Source organism: Mastomys coucha, unplaced genomic scaffold (genome assembly GCF_008632895.1).
Source record: "Mastomys coucha isolate ucsf_1 unplaced genomic scaffold, UCSF_Mcou_1 pScaffold21, whole genome shotgun sequence".
Classification (NCBI taxonomy): domain Eukaryota; kingdom Metazoa; phylum Chordata; class Mammalia; order Rodentia; family Muridae; genus Mastomys; species Mastomys coucha.
Window position 1 is genome coordinate 122,920,715 of NW_022196904.1, and position 25,626 is coordinate 122,946,340.

At 44.5% G+C, this 25,626-nt stretch overlaps 2 protein-coding genes and 1 long non-coding RNA gene across 7 annotated transcripts in view; 1 reads left to right on the plus strand and 2 right to left on the minus strand.

Annotated features, from left to right (window-relative positions):
- Nucleotides 1-17,919, minus strand: part of Dhx32 (DEAH-box helicase 32 (putative)) — a 59,778-nt gene extending 41,859 nt beyond the window's left edge. The window contains exon 1 of one of the 3 annotated variants that reach the window (XM_031388618.1): nt 17,797-17,919. The gene's annotated coding sequence lies outside the window, so the exon portion shown is untranslated. Of the gene's footprint in view, nt 1-11,395; nt 11,669-17,796 lie in introns of those variants that run through there. The other 2 variants (XM_031388617.1, XM_031388619.1) reach the window with 2 other exon arrangements.
- Fank1 (fibronectin type III and ankyrin repeat domains 1) overlaps nt 11,718-25,626 on the plus strand; it is a 110,247-nt gene continuing 96,338 nt past the window's right edge. The window contains exon 1 of one of the 3 annotated variants that reach the window (XM_031388620.1): nt 11,718-11,827. In XM_031388620.1, coding sequence (XP_031244480.1) covers nt 11,815-11,827 — 13 coding nt within the window. In that variant the 5' untranslated portion in view covers nt 11,718-11,814. The remainder of the gene's footprint in view (nt 11,828-25,626) is intronic. The other 2 variants (XM_031388621.1, XM_031388622.1) reach the window with 2 other exon arrangements.
- LOC116103124 overlaps nt 25,243-25,626 on the minus strand; it is a 14,457-nt gene continuing 14,073 nt past the window's right edge. Inside the window, exon 5 of the long non-coding RNA XR_004123398.1 lies at nt 25,243-25,398. This is a non-coding gene — a long non-coding RNA (uncharacterized LOC116103124). The remainder of the gene's footprint in view (nt 25,399-25,626) is intronic.

Consider the following 25,626-nt stretch of genomic DNA (forward strand, 5'->3'; position numbering starts at 1 on the left):
AAAAAAAAAAAAAAAAAGAAATCTGAATCTGAAAGACTCCTTTTTAAAGTGACCCCAAGTATACACCTTAAACTGCAGTTTTTCTGGGCTATCCTTTGAAGTGGATCTGTAACAACCTGTAGTTGGGTATCCACAAAACAACAACAACATCATCAAAAAACCAAACATTTGTATGTAACAGCTTATTAAACAAGAGTCAGAAGTTGAGAGCAAAAGCCATGCTTGGGTCATTTATATGTATGAGGTCTGCTTGGATAATTCTAGAAATACAGTTCACAGAAAAACCAAGGAGAAGTCTGAGAGCCAGTCTGTTTCTTTCTCCTGGGTTACTTTGTTTCAACATTCTGGTTCCTCATGTGTATTTTTCTGTGTTTGGGTCTTTCCTGACACAGTCCCTGGACCTCTGCCCTTTCCATGGATAATAGGGTGGTGGTTTCCCCTTGCCTCCCATTTCTGTGCCCTTATGCCCTGCCTCTTGTGTGCCAGTCCAATGTGGTCAACCATCTTCTCTTATCTGCCCCTTGGATACTGAATGAGCACTTCAAACTTTGAATGTCTGAAACTCGGCTCCTAACATGACCTCAAAGTCATACACCTGGCTGTATCTCATTTAATTCCTTCAGTTGCTCAGACCAGAATATCTGAAATTATTGAATATGTCTCTCATGCCAATGGAATAAAGCCAGAGGCTTTATGTATACCACACAAGCACTCCACCACACATCTACACTGGCCCCTTGATTTTTTTTTTTTAATCTCAATCCTCTGCTTGACCTTTCAAAAGATGTGGGCAGTGAGTAATTATGCTTTTCCCCATTGAGCTCAACTGCTTCTATAAATAGTCTTTTTGACCTTAACTTACAAAGGGTCAGCAGACACCAGCAGATTTGGGGAGTGGAGTAGTCTACAAAACACCTCAAAAGGTCTTACAAGCTACCATCAGGTGCCTGATTCCTGAAAGTCATGAATATCAACTTTGTACAGCAAAAGGAAAAGGGACCCTGCAGCTGTAACAATGTACCTTGAGTTCAGATAATCCCAGGCTAGACTGGTGGGCTCAGACTAAACCTTTCTGTGTATAGTCAGGGAGATAAGGAAAACTACAAGGACCCGAGACTATTGAAGTTGGCACCAGAAACAATGGTGGTGACTCCTAACAGGAGTGTTTGACAGAGACCTGGTGCCACTCTGCCTATCTCCCACAGTTGTCTCATTCTTCCTCAGCCATAGGCGCCTTTACTGAGCCTCTGGCTCTGTTCTTGCTCTTCTGTGCTGAAACATTCACCTGACAGCCAATGCTTGACTCCTTTATTTTACAAAGGTTTGCCAAATGTAGGCTCAGGAAAGGATTCCCTGGCTGTCTTCTGTCCACCCCACACCACCTTTCACCATCCATACATCCCCTCCACCAGACAGCAAGCTCCATGAAGCAGGGATCTGGCTCTCACTGCATTTGCAACAGGGCCTGGCACACGTGAGACATTCAGTAATTGTCCAAAGACTGGATGAACGATGCTAACACCAAAGAGAAATTTTTATCAAGCTCCCCCACATAAAAGTCCACAAGTCCTTAACAAATTCCTCAGATTTCTCAAATTTCCTTAGGCCATCATGCATGGGATCTGTAACCACCGTACCTGACCCCTGACTTCTGCCTCCATTGCTGGCTATCCTACATCCTTCCTGCACAGCTGGTTTTTGCCACATCACAGTTCAGAGTTCCAAATCTCTTGATACTGTTGAATAATGTCTAATCACCTCTTAGGAAGTCATGGTGACACTTTTTTCCTCTTTGACAATGGCATGTTATATACCCTTGCTTAGGAGGGGGGAGTGGGCAAGTGGGCGAGTTCATAAACTCAATACAGTTTAAACTGTACCTGCACTTATATTTCATCAATCCAGTGCCTACTGAGTTGGGCTGTTCTTGGTCCCTTCAGGAATTACTGTTAGAAATGAGAGGGCTGCCCTGAGATTCAGAGCCCAGCAGGCATTAAACTTGCTCCAGCACCTCACAGGCCTCTGTGGCTGACAGCGGAGAGGCCAGAGCCTCATACACAGAGGAGTTACCCACCTAACCACAGTCTTCACTTAGACTATTGCTGGAGCTTTGCTTCATGCTAATCACTATGATCCTGAACCCCGAGTACAAACTGTAACGGAATAGATGATCCATGTTACGACCTTCGGGAACTTTATGCCTTTAAAACATCTGGCACACTGTACCATAGGCAGCAGTCACAACCCAGCCAGTCTTCTCATCCTCAGTGTCTGCATTTTCAGGTTTCCTCACTCATTCAGCCAACACTTGGCTGCTGTGTGCCTGCATGGTGGCCACACTGGGACCGTGCGAATGGGCAGGCTGGTTTCTTTCCCGGGGCTCCAGTCCAGCCAAGGCGCAGAGGGTGTTGAAATGGAAATTCTTCGTCCATGAAACCCTTCATCTTATTGCCAAGCAACTAAAAGAAGGAAAGCTGGTCCATGCAGGAGAGACAGGCAAATCTGGGCGGTGGGTGACTTCAACAATAAGAGGGGGCAGAACACAAATGGCCTGACACTCTGTGGTACAAAAGCTGTTCACACATGTGGGACAGCTTGACGTTTCTTGGTCAACTTTAAACATTTTCTGCCTTTCCTTACATTTTCCTCTTGTCTTTGACAGTACCCGAGTTTCTTCAACACTGTCTATCTTTCCCTCACCTGACTTTGGGTTTTTAAAGTTGCCCATGAGATCGAGCTCAGGGCAAACCAGGAAGAGGGAAGGTTAAGGCACATGGCACAACACCTGCACACACAGGAGAAACCAGTAAACCCAACTCTTATAACAACGAAACCCTAAGAGTTAGCACCAGTTAAGGAACATCTATCTCTTTTTTAATGTTTTTAATATTTATTTTATATTTATAGATGTTTGGTCGCCTACATGTTTGTCCACCATGTGTATGCCTTGTGCTTTGGAGGGAGTTGGATCCCATGTTACTGGAATTATGGATGGCTGTGAGCTAACACATGGATGCTGGGGATTGAACCTGAGTTCTGTGGAAGAGCAGCAAATGTTCTTAACCACTGACCCACTTCTCCAGCCCTGCTAAGGAACATTTCTTAACAAAAACCTTTAACATTATTTTCTAGTAAGTCTGACAAATCAGTTGGTCCCAACATTGGGCACACAGAACACGTATAAAATATCTTACCTCTTTTTCTTTTTTTATGTCTTTTTTTGTTTGTTTTGTTTTTCGAGACAAGGTTTTTCTGTGTAGCCCTGGCTGTCCTAGAACTCACTTTGTAGACCAGGCTGGCCTTGAACTCAGAAATCTGCCTGCCTTTGCCTCCCAAATGCTGGGATTAAAGGCATGCACCAACAATGCTTGGCTTCTTACCTCTTTTAAGTTATTCTTTTACATGATGCTCAATTTTATATGTAGCCAATTTGCAAAATGTACTCATTTTTGTAAAAGCTCTCAAGGATTTTGATCTTTCTGATGTTCCTTCAAGATTTATACAGCAGTAAATCATTCATGACTCATGTGTTTGCACATAAGAGCAAATGATTAGACAAATCTACAAGGCTTCTTAGTGTTTTCTGTCCAACAACCCTTTATAACCTCAGAAACTTTGTTGTAGCTCTGGGTATGCAGGTGCATAAAATCAATATACAAATCAAACATTTACTGATCATAAATCATAAAAAAATCCACTTTAAAAAAATGTATGTATGAATGAATGTATACAAGTGTTTTATCTGTATGTGTATTTGAATACCGCAAGAGAGCACTGAATCCCATAGGACTACAGTTACAGATGGTTGTGAGCTGCCACATAGGTCCTGGGAATTGAATCCAGGGCCTCTGGAAGAACAGCCAGTGCTGTTAACCACTGAACCATCTCTCCAGCCCCCCAAAATTCACTTTTAAAATAATTCTTTGGCATATGTATAGTATCACCATTTACATACTAATGAGATTAGCTTATTTTTGCACAAAGAACAAAATATTATCTAGATATACTGCTGGACAGGAAGCCTCTTCAGTGTTTTTTAAGGTTAACTAACATTTTGATTTTAGAATCATTAATTGTTGAGAATGTCAGTCTCTTTGTACAAATTTATAGTATAAGTGGCAGAAGTATGTTTAGGGAGTCTTCACTATTAGAAAATTCTGTCCTAGGCCAAATTTTATATAATTTCCCCCTTGACATTTAAGTGAGCAATACAAACAGCAGTTTTAAAAAACCAAGGATTCTAAAACATCAGAATCTAAAAGATACAGTAATTTGAGGCATCCTAAGGAAATATGGTACAAAGTAATCACTCTTTGTTCTCTGTAACTAAAGCACCGTTTTCATAATAGCGGAAATCTCTGGATGCACAATAAGAACACTAGATATTAGGCACTGTGGAGTTGGCTCAGTTGATAAAGAATCTGTTGCTCGGGGCTGGTGAGATGGCTCAGCGGGTAAGAGCACTGACTGTTCTTCCAAAAGTCCTGAGTTTGGATCCCAGCAACCACATGGTGCCTCACAACCACCCGTAATAAGATCTGACGCCCTCTTCTGGTGCATCTGAAGACAGCTACAGTGAATTACGCCGGAGCTGGAGCATGCAGGCAAACGCTCATATACACGGATATCATAGTTCATAAATGTAAAATAAAAATAAATCTTTAAAAAAAAAAAAGGAACCCGTTGCTCAAGTCTGAGGACATGGGTTCGATCCCTAGCATCCATGAAAAGCTGAGTGTGGAGGTGCATATCTGTATTCTCATTCCTGGAAGAGGAGCAGAGACAGGTGGATCCTACGAGTTTGCTGACCAATTTGGGCAAAGTTAGTGAGCCCCAGGTGCAATGAGAAACCCTGTCCCCGAATATAAAGTAAAGCCACCTAGGGAAACACTTGACAATGACCTCTGGCCTCTCCACTCACACACCCACGTGCACAGACACCTCTACACATACACTACACACAGACACCAAACAGAGCACCTGCCACAGTAGCACACTGTGGTTTGGAATCTGAGCTCCAGTGTTTCAGGCAGAGCTTGTCGGCACAAAATGAAGTGTGTATGTTGTATGCTCAGGACCAAGGCTGCCATGAAGCTGCACAATACAACAAAGAAAAGCGATGCCAGAAACACATAGATTCATTTCCAGTTAGATTTTGAATTAATCTGTTGCCACATTTTTCGTGACTCCCACTTTCAGTTACAAGAAGATAGGTTCTTAATCTTTAAAAGTTATTTTCTCATTCAGATGTTGCATATTTCTACGAGATGCAAACACCGCTTTAAAAACAGGAACACTGGCCGGGCGGTGGTGTCACATTCCTTTATCCCAACACTTGGGAGGCAGAGGCAGGTGGATTTCTGAGTTCGAGGCCAGCCTGGTCTACAGAGTGAGTTCCAGGACAGCCAGGGCTACAAAGAGAAGCCCTGTTTCAAAAACCAAAAACAAACAAATAAAAAAACCAGGAACACTGACCCCTGTGATGGCACATGATGTTGGAGAAGTAACAGGGAGTATGTTGTAGAAGCAGGAGCCCATGTGATCAGGCTATAAAACCCCTACAAACACTGTGTGCTCCAAACGTGCCACCTCCCACACTTACCCATCTCCCTCTCGCTCTAGCTTAGAGGTAGTTCCAGAGTTATCTTTGCAGCTCCTAGAAGACAGATACAGGGCTGTGCGTGGGCAGTGTGCTCAGTAAGGATCTGCTGAAGAGACAGCAATATACTTACAAGTTACCAAAGAAAAGGAGTGAAGATTGCAAACGAGTGCTAGCAGCTTTCAGGATAAAAGGCCATCTGTTTTTTAGAGCATATGATCATGGGTTCAATACTCCATGGCAACTTTATGCAAAGTGCTGATGTATGGCAAGCTAAGAAGCTAGCTCCAGAGTGTAAATGAACTCAACTCCCTCTCCCACTGTAACCTTGACAGAAGGGCTGGAGCCAGCACCTGTCTGCAGACCACAGTCTGAGGGCATGGTTCCACACACCCCTGAAGTTGGACTAACAATGATGACGATGATAATTCTGCTGATTAGCGCTCACAGCATGCTTACTTTATGCCAGATGCTGATAAGCACTTAAGCACTTTATATGGATTATTTTCGTTTAAACCCTTAAGAACCCCGTGAGGGTTTACTTTATTAGTTCCATTTTTTTCAAATGAGGAAATTTAAGCCTTCAGAGGTTTGGTTAATTTATCCAGCTTTTAGCATCTTAACTGCAATTCAGCGGGTGTTTGAAGTGAGGCAGTCTGGCCCCAGCTTGATCCTGGATAAGTGTATGGTACCTGCTGAGTCATACAAGCACTCCACGTTCCAATTCCCTTAATGAATAGGGAGGGGGTTGGCTGAGTGCTGTGGCCCATGCCTTGACTTCCAGCACTCAGGAGGCAGAGGCAGGCAGATCTTTGTGAGTCTGAGGCCAGCCTGGTCTAGGAGAGCCAGAACTACATAGTGAGACCCTGTCTCAAAAAAAAAAAAAAAAAGTTTCTGTGGTATCAGCACAGGTTGAAGAAATACTTGGGGGCTGGTGAGATGGCTCAGCGGGTAAGAGCACTGACTGTTCTTCCAAAGGTCCTGAGTTCGAATCCCAGCAACCACATGGTGGCCCACAACCACCCATAATGAGATCAGACGCCCTCTTCTGGTGCGTCTGAAGACAGCTACAGTGAATTACACTGGAGCGAGCGGGGCTGGCAGAGGTCCTGAGTTCAATTCCCAGCAGCCACACACATAATAACTCACGGCCATCCATACAGCTACAATGTACTCATACACATAAAAAAATAAAAAATAAATCTTTAAAAAAAAAAAAAGAAATACTTGACCTCATGGGAGATGTTCAGATGGGGGTGGGGAAAGATACTTTTGGCCAAGCCTTATTACCTGAGAACAGAATGCTGAAAGCTGTCCTCTGACCTCCATAAATGCATGCTGTGTTATGATGCATTACATACATACATACATGCAAACACAAATACACACATATAATTAGTGTAAATAAAATGATGTTTTTGAAGTAAAACAGGTACAAGCCTGTTTGCAAGTCTTGTTTATGTATTTGAAAGGTATGGTTCTAACTGCCCTCATGGGGCAACATGTCAAATACTTAGCATATGCACTTTCTCAACTACAGAATGCTTCCACTGACACAATGGGGTCATGTTCCTGAGGTTTTCAGAAGGACACTGGCTCCACAACTACTGGCACCCACTCTTAGTGATCTTGTCTTTATACCTTAAACAAAACCAAAAGCCCCTCCCATTTTGGTTTTCTGTCTCTAATTTTGACTTTTCACTAATCTCTGATCCTTTCTGAATGGAAAGATGATCACATCACTGACCCAATTTTTTATTCCCTTTACAGAAAGGCTCAGTCCCTAGGCTCTCTATAATCTCGCCCTAGCACCTCTAGCTTCAAGTCCATTTTGTCTATGTATGTGGCTGAACATATTCAGCCAGCATCAATTACTGCCCACATTTGCTTTTTGTTGCCTTTTGTCCCGTTGCCCAAGTAATCTTTTGATGATGAAGCCCTCTTGCCCTCACACTCACCCATTTCCTAGACTCTATGAATCAAGGACACTGGGGTAACACATTAGCGTACACAATAATGTACCCTACATTAGGGTAGCACATTGTTACTGTTCATAATACATTTTTTAAAGATTTATTTATTTATTTTATGTGCATGAGTACACTGTAACTGTACAGATGGCCATGAGCCATCATGTGGCTGCTGGGAATTGAACTCTGGATCTCTGCTTGCTCCGGCCTAATGCACTGTAACTGTCTTCAGATGCACCAGAAGAGGGTGTCAGATCTCATCACGGATGGTTGTGAGCCACCATGTGGTTGCTGGGATCTGAACTGAGGACCTTCGGAAGAGCAGTGTTCTTACCCGCTGAGCCATCTCGCCAGCCCTACTGTTCAATAAGTGTTTGCCCTATGCCAACATTTCCCTTTCCACTTAAAACTCCACAACTAACGGGTGTTTTGCAACATGGAAGGTATCAGTATCCGTATCTACTAACACATTATTATTATTATTACTACTATTATTATTATTATTATTATTATTATTATTATTATTACTTGAAACAGGACCTCGTAGCCTAGGCTGACCTTGAACTCACTATGTCACCAAGAATGGTTTTCAATTTCTAGTCCTCTTCCTCTACCTCACCAGTGCTGGAGTTACCATGGTGGGACACTGAATTCAGTTTATACTTGCTGGGAACCAAACCCAGGCCTTAGTGCAGGCTAAGTAGTCTACCAACTGAGTTATATCTCCAGTCCCCACAACTACACATAATTTATTCTGATTCTCACTAAAGTCTAAATGAGCCAACAGCAGCTCCCGGCTTTCCCAAAGAGGTGTGCCAAGAAATAAAGACTAATGTAAAGACTGGAAGCTATCCTCTCTGTTACCGTCCCATCCAAGCCACAGCCCACCCCTTATTAAAGGAATGGGTTTATATGACAGAAAACAAAAGCTTGATCAGAGGCTCAAGATCCAAAAACAAAATGAGAGATAACTATTATAAGAAAAGTGTAGCTTTAGCTAAGTGCTCCATTTAGAGTCCCTCTAGTGGGAGAGTTCTTTGAGTGGGCATGAGGCTTCTCCTGGAAGACGTGCTGGGGAGGGAGGAGAAGCAGTCAGATACTGCAGCCCCATTACATCACACCATGGATGAGGAAAAGAGCAGAGAGGCCCACATTCAGGGGAGTCCAGTGGTCTGAGTATAGTTTGCAACAGGTTTGGGGAAAACAGAAAAGCAGACATGGAAACAAGGTTGTATTCTACCTTTGACTGAGCCCCTTACTGAATTCAGAAAGTAGCAGAGAGTTAAAAACAAAAAGTACACTGGTTCTCCCAGTTATGAGAGTGGGGACAAGAGACAGAACCCACATGCTCAAGTGATGTAATCCTGGCTGCCCTATTTGCGCTAAATAAAGTTACCCTCTAACTGAGTTGTCTTTAGTTTTCATTCTGAGACTGGCCAGAGATCTAAGAAAAAGAAAGGCTGCGCTTTTTATGTCTTCCTGGCTACCTTGTTACTCCCTGCTAAGGCTGCGTCCTTTGGTTTACTACCTGGAGTTACACCTCAACTAAGAAATGATGTCACAGCTCTGTGCACAAAGAAACTTGGAAACTTAAAACAAAGCAAAACCCCCTACTGGGTGCCTCTTTGTTTTTCCTTCGGCCACCAATAACTTACTGAACATGACAGCCAAAGGAAATAGACATAAGAGCAGAAAGAACCCAAAGTGACAATACAATCTTATCCTTCATTTCCAAACCCTAGCCCATTAACGGTCTTCTGAGGGTAAAACACATCCCTACACGGAAGTTCCCATCCACTGAGTAAGTACACTGTGCTAGGTGCTAGAGGGGAAATGTTATGATGAACACAGTCCCTCCCTTGGACATTTCCCCTCCCCACTCCCACCTCTAGTCAGTTGTTTCTTTCAAAGGCTCACCATCCCCTGAAGATCTTGGTTTCACAGTTAACTGCCTTTATGCACTGAGACTTCCTCAACACCCACTTCTAGGATTAGGTCTCTTCTAAACCATTACAAGGTTATTCCATCAGTAATTCCTATTTCTACTTTTCCAATCCTGAAATCCACACAATCACCACATTTAGTCTTTACCTTGGCATGGAGATCTCCACTTTTATTTAAGAAAAAAAGGACCCCTCCCCTCAGTATCTAGGCTACTGTTTTTTAGACAGTTTAACTTTATCTCATATGTGTGTGTGTGTGTGTGTGTGTGTCTGTCTGTCTGTGTATTGCCAGGTTTGTTTATGACATTTGCTGTTCCATTATAACCATGTCTTCTTGAATGGGAAAGCTTCATTGTGATTTTGTGTATGAGAACCAGTGTTTGGGAAATACTGTGTACACAAGCACCCAGAATCTTACTGTCTCCTCCTCCTCTAAGTTCCAGGAACATTACGGGAAAAGTCTCATGATATATTTACTTCCAACCTGAATTTCTCTGCTTGGTACTTTAGCCTAGGAAGTTTGAGCTCGGCATAAATCACAGTGCTTGTCCACACCCATTCCTAAGCCTCCTGGCTTTGACAATCACCCTCATAGAGAGGGAAGCCTAATTTGGCAGAATATAATAAATGTCCATTTCCATCATAGAATAGATGCTTCTTGGATCCAACTAAGCTTTGAATGATTCCCTTGGGCAAGTAATTCTCCCCTGAGTCCTTGACAGCCATGCAGTAGAAATCTCTCTACAGGCAAAGATGAGTAATCACTTATATGACCCCAACAGAGCTGGCTGGGTCTTCCATTTTTCTCTAGTCCTGTCCATGGCAGCAGTAGGGATTGATGGAGAGGCTTTAATCTCCAGCCCTGAACGGTAAATCAATCCTACAATTTTCCCCTGTCCCTCTGCGCTTTCTCATTCCCTTCCTTATCTCTTCTCCATTTTTCTTCCTTCCTTCCGTTTTTTTCCCCCCTTTTCTCCTTAACCCATGGCACTCTTTGTGTTGGTTTGAAAATTCTACAACATTCCAGATAAAAATCCCTAGTGGTTTGTTTCCCCCTCACACCTTTCTTAAAGGAAAACCTGGATCAGGGTCTTTGGGTCAGGGTCAGCCTACACAATCTGGCTGACTCAGTGACCTCCCACTCCGCACCACTTCCCACCCCACCCCCCAAAAAAATCCCAGGAAAACAGGGGTATTATAACGCACACACACACCAAACTAAACCAATGTCCAAGATCCCACGCGGGGCCCACAGCCTGAAATATGATAGGTGGACAGCAAGGATGACAGAGCAGGACTAGAGGTGCAAATGCCCAGAGTTTCAGGAGACAGACTTGGCCTACTACAGAGGCAGGAGCAGCATTACGCTCTCACCTAGGCCAACGGAGTCGAACACCCCTCACTGAAACATGTGACGGAAAGGACGAGTCCTCCAGGAGGAGCTGAGGGCACCCAAATCCGGAGTCTTAGGGTCATCCTAGCCGTGACCTGGGGCAACATCCTGGTGCAGGGAACCCATCCTGGACAAGAGCTGCCACGCGCAAAGGCCGGGTTCAGGCCATGACTTGGGGCAACATCCTGAAGCAATAGACCCTAACCCTGGAGAGAGTATTGGCAAGCAAAAGCTGGGTCCTCCAGCAGGAACAGGGTCTATCGCGACTCTCGCCCGGGCATCTCCGGGTTCATCAGGAGATGAACCGGGCCGACGCCAGATGCAGGGGTAACCCTGACTCTAGTTGGGGTTACGGCGGTGCAATGGCCGGATCCTCCCTATTCTGACTCTCACTCGGGCGTCTCAGGTCATCCTAGACTTAACCCACCAGGGTCCAAAAGATCACAGCCCGGAGCTCCGGTTCTCCTTCCGGAGCTGGGGGCGCCCTCACCCTCAGCTGTGCCTGGTCGGGCGGGGCTGCAACAGGTGCGCGGCCTCCCTGCTCCCCGCCGCCTGTCCTGCCGTTACCTGCTGCGGCGGCCGCCGAGGCCTCACAGAGCCTGGGCGGAAGCTTCCCGAGCCCGGCCGACGTTCGCGCGGTCCCTACAAGAGCTGACAGCGCCTACCCGAGCTCCGGTCGCGGCTCTCCTGAAGCAGCCGCACTCCCGGGTCGCGAGCCCCTGCGCCACTCCCGCCCGTACGCCGCTCTGCGTTTTCACGTCACTTTTTGGTCCCTCCCTCTCGCCGTCCGCAGCGCCCGCCCACCCGTACCCGGTTGTCAGGGCAACTCGAGCGACGCCAGCCGAGGACAGGCGTTAGGAGGGCGGCGCCGCCAGGGCTGGGCCCGAGGGGCCCTGGGAGCAGCTGACCATGGAGCCCCACAGTAAGCCGCGGGCTAGGGCCTGGGGTATGAACAGAGGCCGAGCCAGCTGGGCCAGGTCTCGAACCCGCGGCTCGATGATCCGCAGATTCCACAGAGCACTGCTGATGCCGTCATTAGTAGTGGGCTCACTAATGGTTAATAGTGCTTCCAGTGTTCCAGTAGTGAACCTGCAAGGAGCCTGGGCCTTGAATTTATGTGTTCTTGCCTCTCTTCCACCTTACCCCAAAAGTCTGTGGTATATATATAATTCATGTGCTTCCGCCCAGCATAAGATATATAACAAAACGTTTCTCGTTCCTGTTTGTCTTTTAAATTTCCCTGTTCTTTGTTGCTTGGCTATGCGTGCGGGTACATGTGTGCGTGTACATGTGTGCAAGTGTCATACAGGTGCACACGCAAGTGTGTGCACGTTTGTGTGGAGCCCAGAGGGCAAGCTCTGGTGTCATTTCTTGCCATTCACCTTGGTTTTTAAATTTTTATTTTAATGTGCACAGGTGTTTGGCCTTCATGTATGTCTCTGCACCACTCGCATGCCTTGTGCCTGTACAGAGGCCAGAAGAGAGAACTAAATCCCCTTGAACTATAATTATAGCAAGTTGTGAGTAGGCATGTGGGTGCTGGGTCCCTTGGAAGAGCAGTGTTCATGATACTTGAACCATGTCTTCAGGCTCCCACCTTGGTTTTCAAGACAAGGTGTGTCTCATTAACCTAGAGCTCTAGTGAACTAGGCTAGGCAAAGAACCCCAGGGGTGATCCTGTCTCCAGCTCTCTAGGGCTGGAACTGCAAATCACACCACCACACTTGATATTTTATGTAGGTTCTGGGCATCAAACTTGGCTCTCATACTTTCTGCAAGAATTGTTTGCATGCAGTCATCTCACTACCTCTGGTTTTCATTTTTTTTTTTTTTTTAAATACTCTTAAGTTTTGTTTGTCTCCTGCAGCCCAGGCTGACCTTGAGTTTTACAGCCTCCTTCATGACCCAGCCTCCGAACCAACCAGTCGCTCAGAATCTTCATGTCTCAGCATTCTGAAAGTGCTGGGGTTACAACTTTTCTCATTTTGTTTGGATTGAAGCAGAGTCTCGCTATGTCTCTGGCTAGTTTGGCACTCACAGTATAGACCAGGCAGGCCTCAAATTCACAGGTCCTCCTGCCTCTGGATTAAAGGCATGGGCTACAAAGTTGTGTTGGATATATGGCTGAGGACGTGTGCTTTATAGTTGCTAGAACTGAGAGGTCCTGAAACTCACCTGTCTGTCGGTTGTTTTTCCCTACCTTTCTAGGGACTTTGTCCTAAGCTCCCCTTTCCTCCTCCCCACCCAATCTACTTTATTGCCTCCTTTGTTCTTGAAACAAATATACTGTTTGACTTAGAGATTTGAAAGAGCTTAAGTCTTGATAAGATTCAGTTTGATACTAAAAAATTGTCCTTTTTTGCATAATTTCAAAAATAAAATACTTAGACCAAATACCATGTTCCTTAGGGGAAATTCATACATACACTCACCTCCTAATAACAAGAAAATTTAAAGGCTTTCTCCCTTTCTTTTAACTTGCTGAATATAAAGCCTATAGGTTGGGAGTTACAGTTTCTTGGATTGGTAGGATTTTTATGCAACATCTATTATTTGTGTTTAAAACTCAAAGAATTGTACACTTTATCCAACCTGCTGGAAATGAACATACAACAATGCTAGGAATTTAGTCTCATTCCAAACTGATGCCAGGCTGTGTGTGATTTTTTCCTAGAGAAATTATCTGTGTGTGTGTGTGTGTGTGTGTGTGTGTGTGTGTGTGTGTGTGATCTCATGTATCCCAGGCTGGTCTCATTCTCATATTCACTATGTAACAAAGGATAACTTTGAACTTCTGATCCTTCAGAATGCTGTGGTTATATTATAGGCCTTCCCCAGCCCCATGTAGTACTTAAGATGGAGTATTGATTTGATAGCTTATTGACAAGCCCTCTGCCAACATAGCTGCATCCTTAGCTCTGAAATAAATAACTTCTAAAGACAGCTTTATTTCTGTAAGTATGCAGTACTGTTTAAAGGTGTACACTGCAAACTGCAAAATCTTCAGCGCTGGAAGCTTTTATCTGTTCTCTTTTCTGGTTCCTACTGTGTTGCAGCCCCCTGTAGGAACTGGGGGTTAAACACACAGCACAGTGCCTCATGGGTCAGGCCAAGAGTGCATCATTTCAGAGACCCACTGGAGAACTACTGAAAGCTCCCATGGTCTGAAAGTGGGGAAGGAAAGAAAGACAGGCTTCCAAGACAAAGCATGAAGTAGTTGGCTCGCACAATAATTGTGGTTAAGAATGAGGAGAGGTGATTCCCATTAGATTTCCCTAGTACATAGGCCCTAAACTTGGGGAAGAGAGGGTTCAGGAGCAGAGCAAAAAAGATTAAGATGTAGACAACAACAAGAGGAGACAAAGTTGTTTGGACAGAGGGAAAACGTGAACCTGAAAAACTGAACAGGGGCGAGATCAGGAAAGCTTTGAAAGCAGAATAAGAAATGTTATCTGGGGAAGTGGGTTGGGGGTATCTTGTTAGTTAATATGCTTGCCTTGCAAGCCTGAGGACCTGAATTCCATTCCCCAGAACCCACATTAATGCTGGGTGAGCATAGCAGCTGGACTGTAATCCCAGCCTGAGAAGGCAGTGACAGGGGTCCTCATGTCATGGTGACTAGCTGTTTGGGTAAGTTCTGGGTTTGATTGAGAGCCTCTGCCTCAGAGAGTAAGAGAGAAAATGATCTAAGAGGATTTGCAACATCAACTTTGGTCATCCATTGGCACATATGTGCACCCAGACAGCATGTGTGCTCACACATACAATTATGCACACTCCCATATATACCATACACATAGACACATGAAAAAGTACTTTTTAAATCTGAGACAGAGGCTCACTATGTACTCTTGGTTGGCCTTGAACTCACAGAGTTGTACCTCTGCTTCCTGAGTGCTGGGACCAAAGATGTGTTACCATCCCTGGTTAATACAGTTATTATATCCATGACTGCATTTTTGCTCTCTATCCCATTAGATTTAAAGTAGAACATACACACCAAGTTACTTATGCCCATACAACAATGAGATTTATTCCTTTCACACATACTAAAGTGTATGTATTTGCATTAATTTTATATAACTCAGAAATCACCACCTTAGGAAATCTTTTGCAACCTAATAAACACCATTTTGGATAACCGCAAACTGTGATCAGTTAATAATTAAAAGGACAATCTAATCTCTAAGGTCTCTTTCAATGTCAGTATTTGTATCCAAGATGGGGGAAAAGGTGATTCTTTCAGAGGTAATAGAAGCATTATTGATATGATACTAACCAGTTCTAACTAAAAATAATTTCAGTCATGGCATTAATAGCGTTATAGCAACACCAGGTTGTTAGGCCAGGATTATGGAGCACATTTGAAGCCCCGTGCATATACTATTCTGTCTGCTATTGAGGGGTTTCAATAACACAGGAGTAGTTTATGTAGCATTAGTAAGTTGATTAAGAGGAAAGATCCTTCTTAATTACTTTTAAGAATTAGTTGTATATCCAAGGGCAATGCTAAGGAACTACTAGAAATAACCTGTTAGTCCAATAATTTCCACAGTCTTAGCTTCCTATTACTTTTAGTAATGACCCCTGTTAGTTGAGTCATTAAAATCTAATAAACACAAACCTCTCAGACCCCACAGCTGGCTTAAACTCTGGCACTAAGCAAAGGATGGTGGGGGCTTCTGCTGTGCTACAGGATAATAGCAAGGTAATGAGCCAAGAAATGATTCCCCCAGGGAAAGGGCAAATAAAATCAGCACATGACCTTGGCTGCTCAGGGTGGCTTGGAGTCTTGGCTTGCACATTCACCTCTAATTACTTTCTTTGTAAACTATCAGGCAGATAACCTGTATATAAAAATCGCACGGGGAATGTATTTTTTTTTTAAGTTATTTAAACTGGTTGTTGTGGTGCATGTTTTTGATCCCAGCAATGGGGAGGCCAGGTTAGATAGTGAGACCCTGTCCCAAAATAAACAAAACCAAAACTCATTTAATTCCAGCAGTACCACCCCTTCCCTAATATGTAATACCAGCAGTGGACTTGGGAGTCTGGGGCACCTTTAGAACCACAGACAAGCCAGAGGAAACCAGTAATCTAAATATAACCTGTGCATAATTATCAGATGCAAAAACTGAATTTGTTTATCACATGGAGCAAGATAAGCCCTTCCCTCCAGCTTCTACTCCCTACATTCCCTGGGTCAATTACTCTGCATATGTGTCAGGTGAATGACACACAGGCTGTTTCATTTTGTGCGTGTGTGTGTGTGTGTGTGTGTGTGTGTGTGTGTGTGTGTGTGTGTGTGTACTACATATATACAATATATATTACACAAAGAAAATTTATGTAGTTATATCTAATATATAATTTCTTTCCCTATACACATACAAAATTCATCCTGAAGTAGGCCAGGCCACAAAAGCCATGAATGTGACGTAGGCCTGTACTCAGATGGGGAAGGGAGGGCCAAATGCCCAGGGTCATCTGGATGACTTGGTGAGTTCAAGGCCAGCCAAGGATATAGCAGGTTCTGTCTCAAAAAGCAAACAAAACAAAACAAAACCCTCAAACTCAAACAGATGCTGCATTTACTAAGGGACTGGCCATTCTACACTAGGGAAGTGACTCCTTTCTCCAAACCTGCTTGTCCACTTGACTCTGTCATCTTCCTACTCACTCCAGCCTGAAGTTGGAGTCATTTTGGATTCTTGTTACCACAGCAACCCTCACACATGCCCTTGTCACCAGCACTGTCACCAGTCTGCCAAAGTAGACCCAGGACGTGCTTCCCTCCCTCCCTCCCTCCCTCCCTGCTGGCATCAGTATCATCTTGTATGACCACGATGACCATGACTGTATGCTCTACTGATTTCTGTAGTGTCTCCCTTCCCCCCCACTAGCTGCCCTCACATAACACACTTTGGATCATAGATCTGTTCTGCTTGTTCAGTTCTTCCCAACACAGTAGATGTCCTTTGAGCCACCAGGAGAGTCCTCCCTCCTGCTCCAGTGGGGAGGAACCCTCATCTCCTTTCAGTCCCTGCTTACATATCCGTCCTCATCCACTCCTCCCAGAATGTCTGACATACAGGTGCTCCTCCCTAATGCTTCTCCTGCCTCTGTACTTCCTGCTTTTCCTAGCAATAATCACAGTTTAATTATTTTCTTAATTAAAAAATTCTACTTTCCTGCCATGTTGAATAGGCTAAAGAGGGCAGGATCCTGCTTGCCTTCTTTATCATTTTTGTCCCAGGAGCCTTCAACAAATACTTATGGAATGGATGATATTGTTTAATTTTATTTCCCCAAGGGTAATGTACTTTTAAAAAGAGAGAGAGAGCTGTTTTACTCTATAGCAGGAGGGGCTGTGCTCCGGTAAACTTCAAGTTTCTCTTGGGCAAAATTCATTTAAGTCAGGTGCTTATAAATGTCAGGTTGGTTACAAATACCTCGAGCTTTCCGCTGTCCTGGCTAACCTAAGTGGATGCTTTAAGAGTCTTGTTTTATCTGGTATGATCAAGGAAATAACTCATCTTCTTCTCTGGATCAAGGGACCACCAGGTCAGAAAACCTAACAAAACCCTAGCATTAGTATGGAGTGTTTGCTCATTTATCATCTGGGAGACCAATGGGGATTTAAAAGTCATTCTTTTACTTCAGTACAGGAATCATTTACCAAATCTGTGTGGTTATTTTTTTCCTTAAATACTTAGTCCCTAAAGAATACCAATTATTTCATTTAGGTTACAATTCAAACCTTATTAAGAAGGAAATGCTTGTATAAGTCAAATTAAAAACTTTTTCAAAAATAATTTTAAAGCAACACGTTTAAACAGCCTTACATTTAAAAATCCCCATCAAAATACTGAGAATCAAAGTAGTCCTGACCTGTGATGTCCAGTCAGCCACAGAAAGGGACAGAGAGGCTGGCTCCGGGGTTGAAAAACCCAGCTAGTCCCTGACAGCGTCTGCTTCCTGCTAATTGGGTTGTCCTTGGCCTCACTGGGCCAGGGAAACACTGTTAAGACTTGTCTCCTTCGAAACAGCCAACCAGATTCAAGGAGGGGCTCGTGCTTTCCAGCGGCTTCCAAGGAAGCCCTGAATGACTCAGTCAGTGCATTCAGGTGCAAGAACTCACTCAGTAAACAAGGCCCAACCTAGGTAGGGTGTACATGTGGCTGTGTGAGACTTCAGGAGCCTTAGGACACTGCCGACCTTTTGGGGAGTTTTCCCTGAAACTATGAGGCAAGCCTTTTTCAAGATCCAGGCGCCCATTCTCTTATTTCTGTCCCTGACCCCTTACAGTTTGACCAGAACCCTACCTTGTCATGTTCCTGGAGCCTATCCACTTACCCATTTACAACCTCTCCTGGGGCTGCAGAAATGGCTCTTGTAGAGTACCTAGTTCAGTACCAAGCATGGACAGGGTGGCTCACAACTGTCTTTTGTTAACTCTAATTCCACGAGGTTCCACAGCGCCCTCTTCTGGTCTCTACAGGCTCCTGTACACATAGTGAGTGCAGGCAAATACCTGCAGGCCTAACATTCACATAAAATAAAAATACATGTTAACAAATAAACAGACTGCTCATGGATGCCAACATTTCTTAGAACCTTTCTGTCTCTTAATCCCTGTCTCAAAGTTGATCTGTCTCCTTGGTACTCTTCTCTATGTTTTGTTTTGTGTGTTTTTTTCTCTGACATGCTGTGATCAGTTTCCTCTATGAGACACGTCCTTGGGACAGGGACACTTTTCTTCTTTGAGACTGGAACTCATGGATGTCTGGCTGGCCTTAAACTCTGCATGTAGCCAAGGGTGATCTTAAATCTCTAATCCTCCTGTCTCTGCTTCTCCAGAGCTAGGATTATAGGCCTGTGCCACTGTGCCTTCTACTGTGGTAGAAGAAGAGAAACCATTCTCCAAAGTTGTCCTCTGACCTCGAGTGTGTGCTGTGACATGTGTCACCTCCTCTTCCCCCACACATACTGTAAGTGTAGAAAGTGCCCTTATAAGCCAGGCAGTGATGGCGCACGCCATTAATCCCAGCACTTGGGAGGCAGAGGCAGGCAGATTTCTGAGTTCGAGGCCAGCCTGGTCTACAGAGTGAGTTCCAGGACAGCCAGGGCTACACAGAGAAATCCCTGTCTTGAAAAAACAAAAACAAAAACAAAAAACCCCAAACAAACAAACAAACAAAAAAACTGCCCTTATAGATTGGTGATATAGTTCAAGGGTAGAACACGTGATCCCATGTCCAGAACTGTGGAAGGCAGACAAAGCAGTAAAATGACCTAACAGATGTGGTCAGTGAGTGATGACCTGCTTGAATTGCTTATTTGGCATTATACAAATTCTCTGATGAACAAAACTGGCCCATGTTATACTGTTGCTCTTGGAGTGAATTAGTCTTCAATGATGTTGATGATGATAATAATAATGTCATATTATTGTTTGTTTTTTCAAGACAGGTTTTCTCTGTGTAGCTCTTCATAAGAGTTGTCTTGGTCATGGTATCTCTTCCCAGCAGTAAAACTCTACGAAAGGACACAGCTATTGTGAATAAAGCAGCAGTGAACTTGGCTGAGCAAGTATCTGTGGGCTAGGATGCTGAGTCCTCTGGGCTTATACTAAGGAGTGGGATAGCTGGCTCACTTGGTAGATTTATGTTTAGCTTTTTGGGAATTCTCCATACTGATTTCTGGAGTGGCTATACCAGTTTGCAATCCCACTGACTGTGAATGAAGGTTCCGTTTTCCCTACACGTGTGCATTTTAGCTGGCACATGCCTGGTAGTAGAGTGCTCTGCCAAATGGCAGAGTTTACCCAGGTCCGTGGCACCTTTGCTAGCTACCACCTGTGCAGCAAGGTGATGCTGTACCAGCGGGGCCTGGGAGCACAGCCGCTCTCCATGGTTGCTGATGTTTGCCCAGCCTTCCTTCTCAAAGCGGATGTGTCTCATTATACTTCCCACACTAACTAATGCTGTTAAGTTTTTAAGTGAATTTTTATAGGCTACTTAAATGTATTTACACCAAGTGCCCATTCTAGTTTTCATCCATATTTTCCTTGGGTACGTGTTCCACAGAACTCCTTTGATGGTAAGTATTTGTAGGGTGAACTGCTTGCTGTTTTGTGGTAATTGGTTACACGGCACTGGAATCCAGTATGCTCTAGTATGGTTTTGGTTTGGTCTGTGTGTGTTGTGTGTGGGACTGAGCATCAGAGCTCTAGCCTCTTGCCTGGTAGTGACTGCTCCCATTGTGCTGAAGCCCCAGCCACCACCTGTGGCTTTTGCTTTGGGAGACCCAGCCTGCCAGCTTGGCTCCTCCTGCCCTGGATTCTCCATCTGGCGCCATTTTCCATTTTGGCTTTCTTTTTCCTCTTTTTAGATCTTGTTTTCTAGGCCTTTGGATAAGCACTACAATTATAAGGTTCAAAACAAAATAAAATTATGAAAAGTCATTTGAATATGTCTCCACTCTGTCCCTGTCTATGACCTTCTAACCTGACACTCTTTAATATTAGGAATAAAAGGCCGGGTGGTGGTGGCACACACCTTTAATCCCAGCACTTGGGAGGCAGAGGCAGGCATATTTCTGAGTTTGAGGCCAGTTTGGTCTACAGAGTGAACTCCAGGACAGCCAGGGATACACAGAGAAACCCTGTCTCAAAAAAAAAAAAAAAAAAAAAACAAAAAAAAAACAAAAAAAAAAACCTGCTTTTATTTTTTTTTATTTGTGTTGCATCTCTTCCTCTGACCTGTGATTTCTCTGCTCTTTTCAGTGAATGTTGCATTTTAAGACCTTTCTCTTTAATTCATAATGAGTTTTCTCATTGTTAGGCAAACAATGATATCCTGTTGTAGGAATTTATCTTAATTTATTTAATCAGTCTACTACAGATGGAGACTCACTCCTAATTGTTTGTAACTGAGCCAAAGATATGCACAGCCTAAGGTCCTGAATTTATTTGTGTGTTAGTCTGCAGTTGAAGGAGGCTTAGTGGCTAAGGATGGGCAGATGGATGATGGCCCGTGGTCTGTTGTTCAGGAGGACCTGATACAGTCAACCACAGGGGCCTTTACTAGAAGGGAGCAGAAGGGCAGGCCTAGTCAGAGTGCTCACTCAGAAAGGGAGCAGAGGTTGGTGTGTTGTGAGGACCTGAGCCAGGAAGTCTGGGGCCAGATACCAAATAGGCATTGAAGGTGGTCCCAAGGGCCTGTTGGAGGAGCCAGCCTTGGACTTGAACCCTCTAAGATGCATTTTGGATTTGTGACCCTCAGAACTGCAAGACTCTGTTGTTTTATGTTTGTGGTTATGGTGGCAGCAGGAGACCAGTGGTAGTGACTATCTTTTGAGTCTGACATTTTGTGTTTGTGCATCTGTATCTATGGGGAAGAATTTAGGCATGGAGTACTACTTTAAGCTAGTTTTGTAATAATTAAATTGTTCTTTTTAAAAAACTTTTAGATTTATGTGTATGAAAATTTTGCCTGCACGTATCTCTCTCTGCACCACATGTGTGGATGGTGCCCACAGTCATCAGAAGAGGGTATCAGATCCCCTGGAACTGGAGTTAGGGATAGTTGTGAATCACCATGTGGGTGCTGGGAATTGAACCTGGGTCCTCACCAGGTTTTCTAAATCACTGAGCCATCTCTCCAGCCCCTAAATCATTCTTCTCATTCTTCTTAAATCAGCTTTCTGTCCTGTAAGACACCTGGGAGACCAACTTGGAACAAGAAGGTTACTGGTTCTGTTCTGGAAGTTCAATGTGGGATGGACTTGAGTCCTCATGGAACCTGATGGATCATGGTCCTCATGGAACCTCAGATGGCAACAGCAAGGGGTGCAGAGTGGCATGGACTGTTTACCCCATGACCAAGAAATAGAGGAAGAGGGAAGTCTGGGGTCCCACAGTCTACTCACAGAGGCATCAAGAATGGTCTAAGACTCTCCCATAGGCCCCTCCTCCTAACCTGCATCTGCTTCCTGGGGACCAAGCCTTCAATACACAGGCTGTTAGTGGGACATGGATTGTACACGCTCTAGCAGTGGTCTGTGGGAGTTACCATTGTTACTCTAGCATCGACAAGTGTGAGCTCCCCCTTCCCCACAGCCGCTTGTACACAGTGTATTATTTGTTTGAATTTTTGCTATTTTGATGGTTAAATTCTATTAAGTTGCCGGGCAGTGGTGGTGCAGGCCTTTAATCCCAGCACTTGGGAGGCAGAGGCAGGCGGATTTCTGAGTTCGAGGCCAGCCTAGTCTACAGAGTGAGTTCCAGGACAGCCAGGACTACACAGAGAAACCCTGTCTCAAAAAAAAAAAAAATTCTAATAAGTTTTCCCATCTGTAACTTGTTTAAACCATCCTTCAGAGTTAGGAGTGGGTCCTTGACTTTGCTCTTGTCCACAGCAGTTATCTTCATTTCTCTCCATCACCTCACACTGCAGGATCTCTGTATGATGAGAGAAGGAAACATAATCCCCAAAGGTATTCGTGTCCCAGTAGTTAGCAGGCAAGAAATGTGGTATCAAACATGTCCCATCAACTTCTGCTTAGGAAAAATTTCCCTTGCTTTGGACCTGAATCCCACATGGTCTGTCAATCCACAGAGACCGAGGACCTGGCTGCTGTCAGTGTCCTGATCACTATGGGGGTTGACTGACTACCATCAATCACACAGCTTCCTGCTATACCCCCAGCTCGCCCCCTCTCGTCGGTACCAGAGATTCTTCTCATGGAGGTCAAGTGGAACTTAGGTTTTGGGATGCCACTGGTGAAAATTATTTGCACGTGAGATAAAGCCTGTTGGTTCTGCCATTTTAAAGGGCCTGTGCCACAAACATGTTTCCAGTGGAAAAGGAGCAATGAACCCAGATCTCCAAGCTCCTCCCCTTAGTTTGAGGACCAGCATCACTGTTGCCAACTCATTAAGATAACCTTTTTTCTTTTCTTTTTTTTTTTTTTTAAAGATTTATTTATTTATTATATGTAAGTACACTGTAGCTGTCTTCAGATACCCCAGGAGAGGGCATCAGATCTCATTATGGATGGTTGAGAGCCATTGTGTGGTGGTTGGGATTTGAACTCATGACTTTTGAAAGAGCAGTCAGCACTCTTAACTGCTGAGCCATCTCTCCAGCCCACCTTTTTTTCTTTTTAAAGATGGTTCTTACTATGTACCTTTGGCTGGTCTGGCCATCCAGATGTAGATCAGGCTAGTCAAGAACTCCCAAGAGACCTGCCTGTCTCTGCCTTCTGAGTTTGAGATTAAAGACCACCTCAGCTGGCTATTATAGGTATTATATTGTACTATATTGTATCATATTAACTGTCTCTTTCCATAATATTAACTGAAATCATTGGCAACCTGAACTTCTTGCCTTCTGTGGTATGGCTGTTGGAAATTTAAATTGATGTGATGTGAAGACACTAATGAGATAAACATCTGGTTGGCATGTTTCTTCTATCTAACATGCTGTGACTTAGGTATGAACCAGTGCTAGCCAGCTATTGAGACCTCCCCCCCAAAAGTTTCTAAAGAGCTTTAAGTGAGGTGGCACATATGTGCAATCACAAACCTTGGGAAGTCAGCTATCCACTTACACTGTTTCCTCAAACCCCTCAAAGTTTCAGAAAACACAGAATGTAATGACTCCTGTGTCTTGGGAGTACAAGACAGTAACCCACTGACAATGAGCCCAATTACAACTTGTCTGTCTGATTCTTGGAAAGGGAAGATAAAACAAACAGACAGGCAGCAAGGGTTGGTGCTTCCTGACCAGTGACCCCAGAGCTGTGTCAATGACTTGCTACCCTTTCATGATTACAAACTTCCGATTCAAAGGTTTCTCGTTCTCTGATACTTAAACTCAGTCCTCTACTGGTCTGCCAGGAGCTGGGCACATCTGAAGGCTTGGTGTCCTGTGAGCGCTCCTTACAGCCCTGGAGAGTGTCGGTATGAGTCAGGCTGGCTTGCCACTGCTCTTTCTGCTAAATGTGTCTCTTGTGATGACACTCTGCCCCACTTCAGCTGGCATCTGTTTACTTTGAGTTAATTTTAGATAAAGCAGATTAATCATTACATTGCAGTGATGCCAGCAGCACAGTTGGCAAGTCACAGAGGGGCCCAGGAATCAGGAAGCCTGACTTTGAATGTCAGCCCCTGCTTCTCTCCAGTTGGGATGGGTGGGTAAGAGGAGAGACAGACCTACCTGTGGGATCCCTGTGGATGAACTGAGCTGCACCTGGTGCCCGCCATTGGGCCTGGCCTATGATGACTGTGCATGCTACGCCAGAACAGTTAGCAGACAAGATTCAAACGAGAATAAATAGAATCAAATCTGAGTCAGGAAGCCCAAGCAGGGAAGTCTGACAGTACAGGGCTTGTGGGTGGTATGGGGGCAGACCTGTCCTCTTTCACAGGGTGGGAGCTAGCTGGAATCTCTGCATCACTTTAGCCTTAGAACAGTTGTTTCTCCCTAATACCTATGGCACTGTAGAATATGGATGTTCCTTCTGCCCCCCCGGAATTAATCAGAGCAGACTTCACTTTGGGGAGGGTGGTGGTTTCCAGTGTCATGAAGAAAAACCACATTGTTTGTTTGTTTGCTTGTTTGTTTGTTTGTCTTTTGTTTTTTTTTCGAGGCAGGGTTTCTCTGTACAGCCCTGGCAGTCCTGGAACTCACTCTGTAGACCAGGCTGGCCTTGAACTCAGAAATCCACCTGCCTCTGCCTCCCAATGCTGGTATTAAAGGCGTGCACCACCACCACCTGGCTCAGAACAACCACATTTATCTTACAGAGTTGTGTTACTCTTTTCCCTTCATTTGCCAAAGCTCCCTGTCCACATCCTTTTCTGCTTCTCTTCTGTTCTTTTTGGTCTCAGACGTCTTGGGTTGTTATCTCTATGCCTGACCCCCATTGGATTGCAAAGTCCACCAGGCCAGAAGCCAGGTTTACTAGACGGGCTCACAGGCAGGTGAGGCACAGGCACTTACCTTATCAGTTGACTTACAAGGATAGGGCAGAGAACTAGATTGAGACCACCATGTGACCTGGGAAAGAGAGACGGGTTAAGGCAGGGCGTGCTTTGTTCCCTTGCTTTTTCTCTCTCTTCTCTCAGGACCTGATTCATGCTGGGCAAGGGTCTGTGCCACTGAGCTATGTCTCAGTCCCCAAAGTGGTCCTCCTTAACTCTATCAGTATTGAAGATACAAACTCAATTCTCCCTAGCAAGGAAACTAAATATGAAAAAGCCTTTACATCTACACTTTGAAGACCCTTGGAGGATTTGGTTTCTGCCATGCTCTCTGCCTGCCCAGGCTTGGGAAGCAGTTTTCCTTCTGCTGTGACTCCAGTAGAGAAGCAGCGAGCTTAGAGGCTCCCAGCTGGAGAGTGTCCTTTCCTTCCCTGAGGTGAGGTCTGTGTGTTCAGGGCTGGATTCCAAAGGTGGGGCTGCTGGCAGCAAGCTGCATGATTACACTGAGGAGGAGACAACAGTTAGTAAAGACTGGGAAAGGCTGGGTAGACAGGTAGATCTGGTTCTTCCACATTTGAAGTCAGCAGGGTGTGTGCAGAGGCTGGCTATCAATCCTGTTGTCTGACTGGCTTCCCAAGGCTGGCCAGGCCACTGCTCCACAGACCTCCTGGAGAAACAAGGACTCAACTCATGGAAGGGTGTGACTTAGCCTTTTTTTTTTTTTTTTTTTT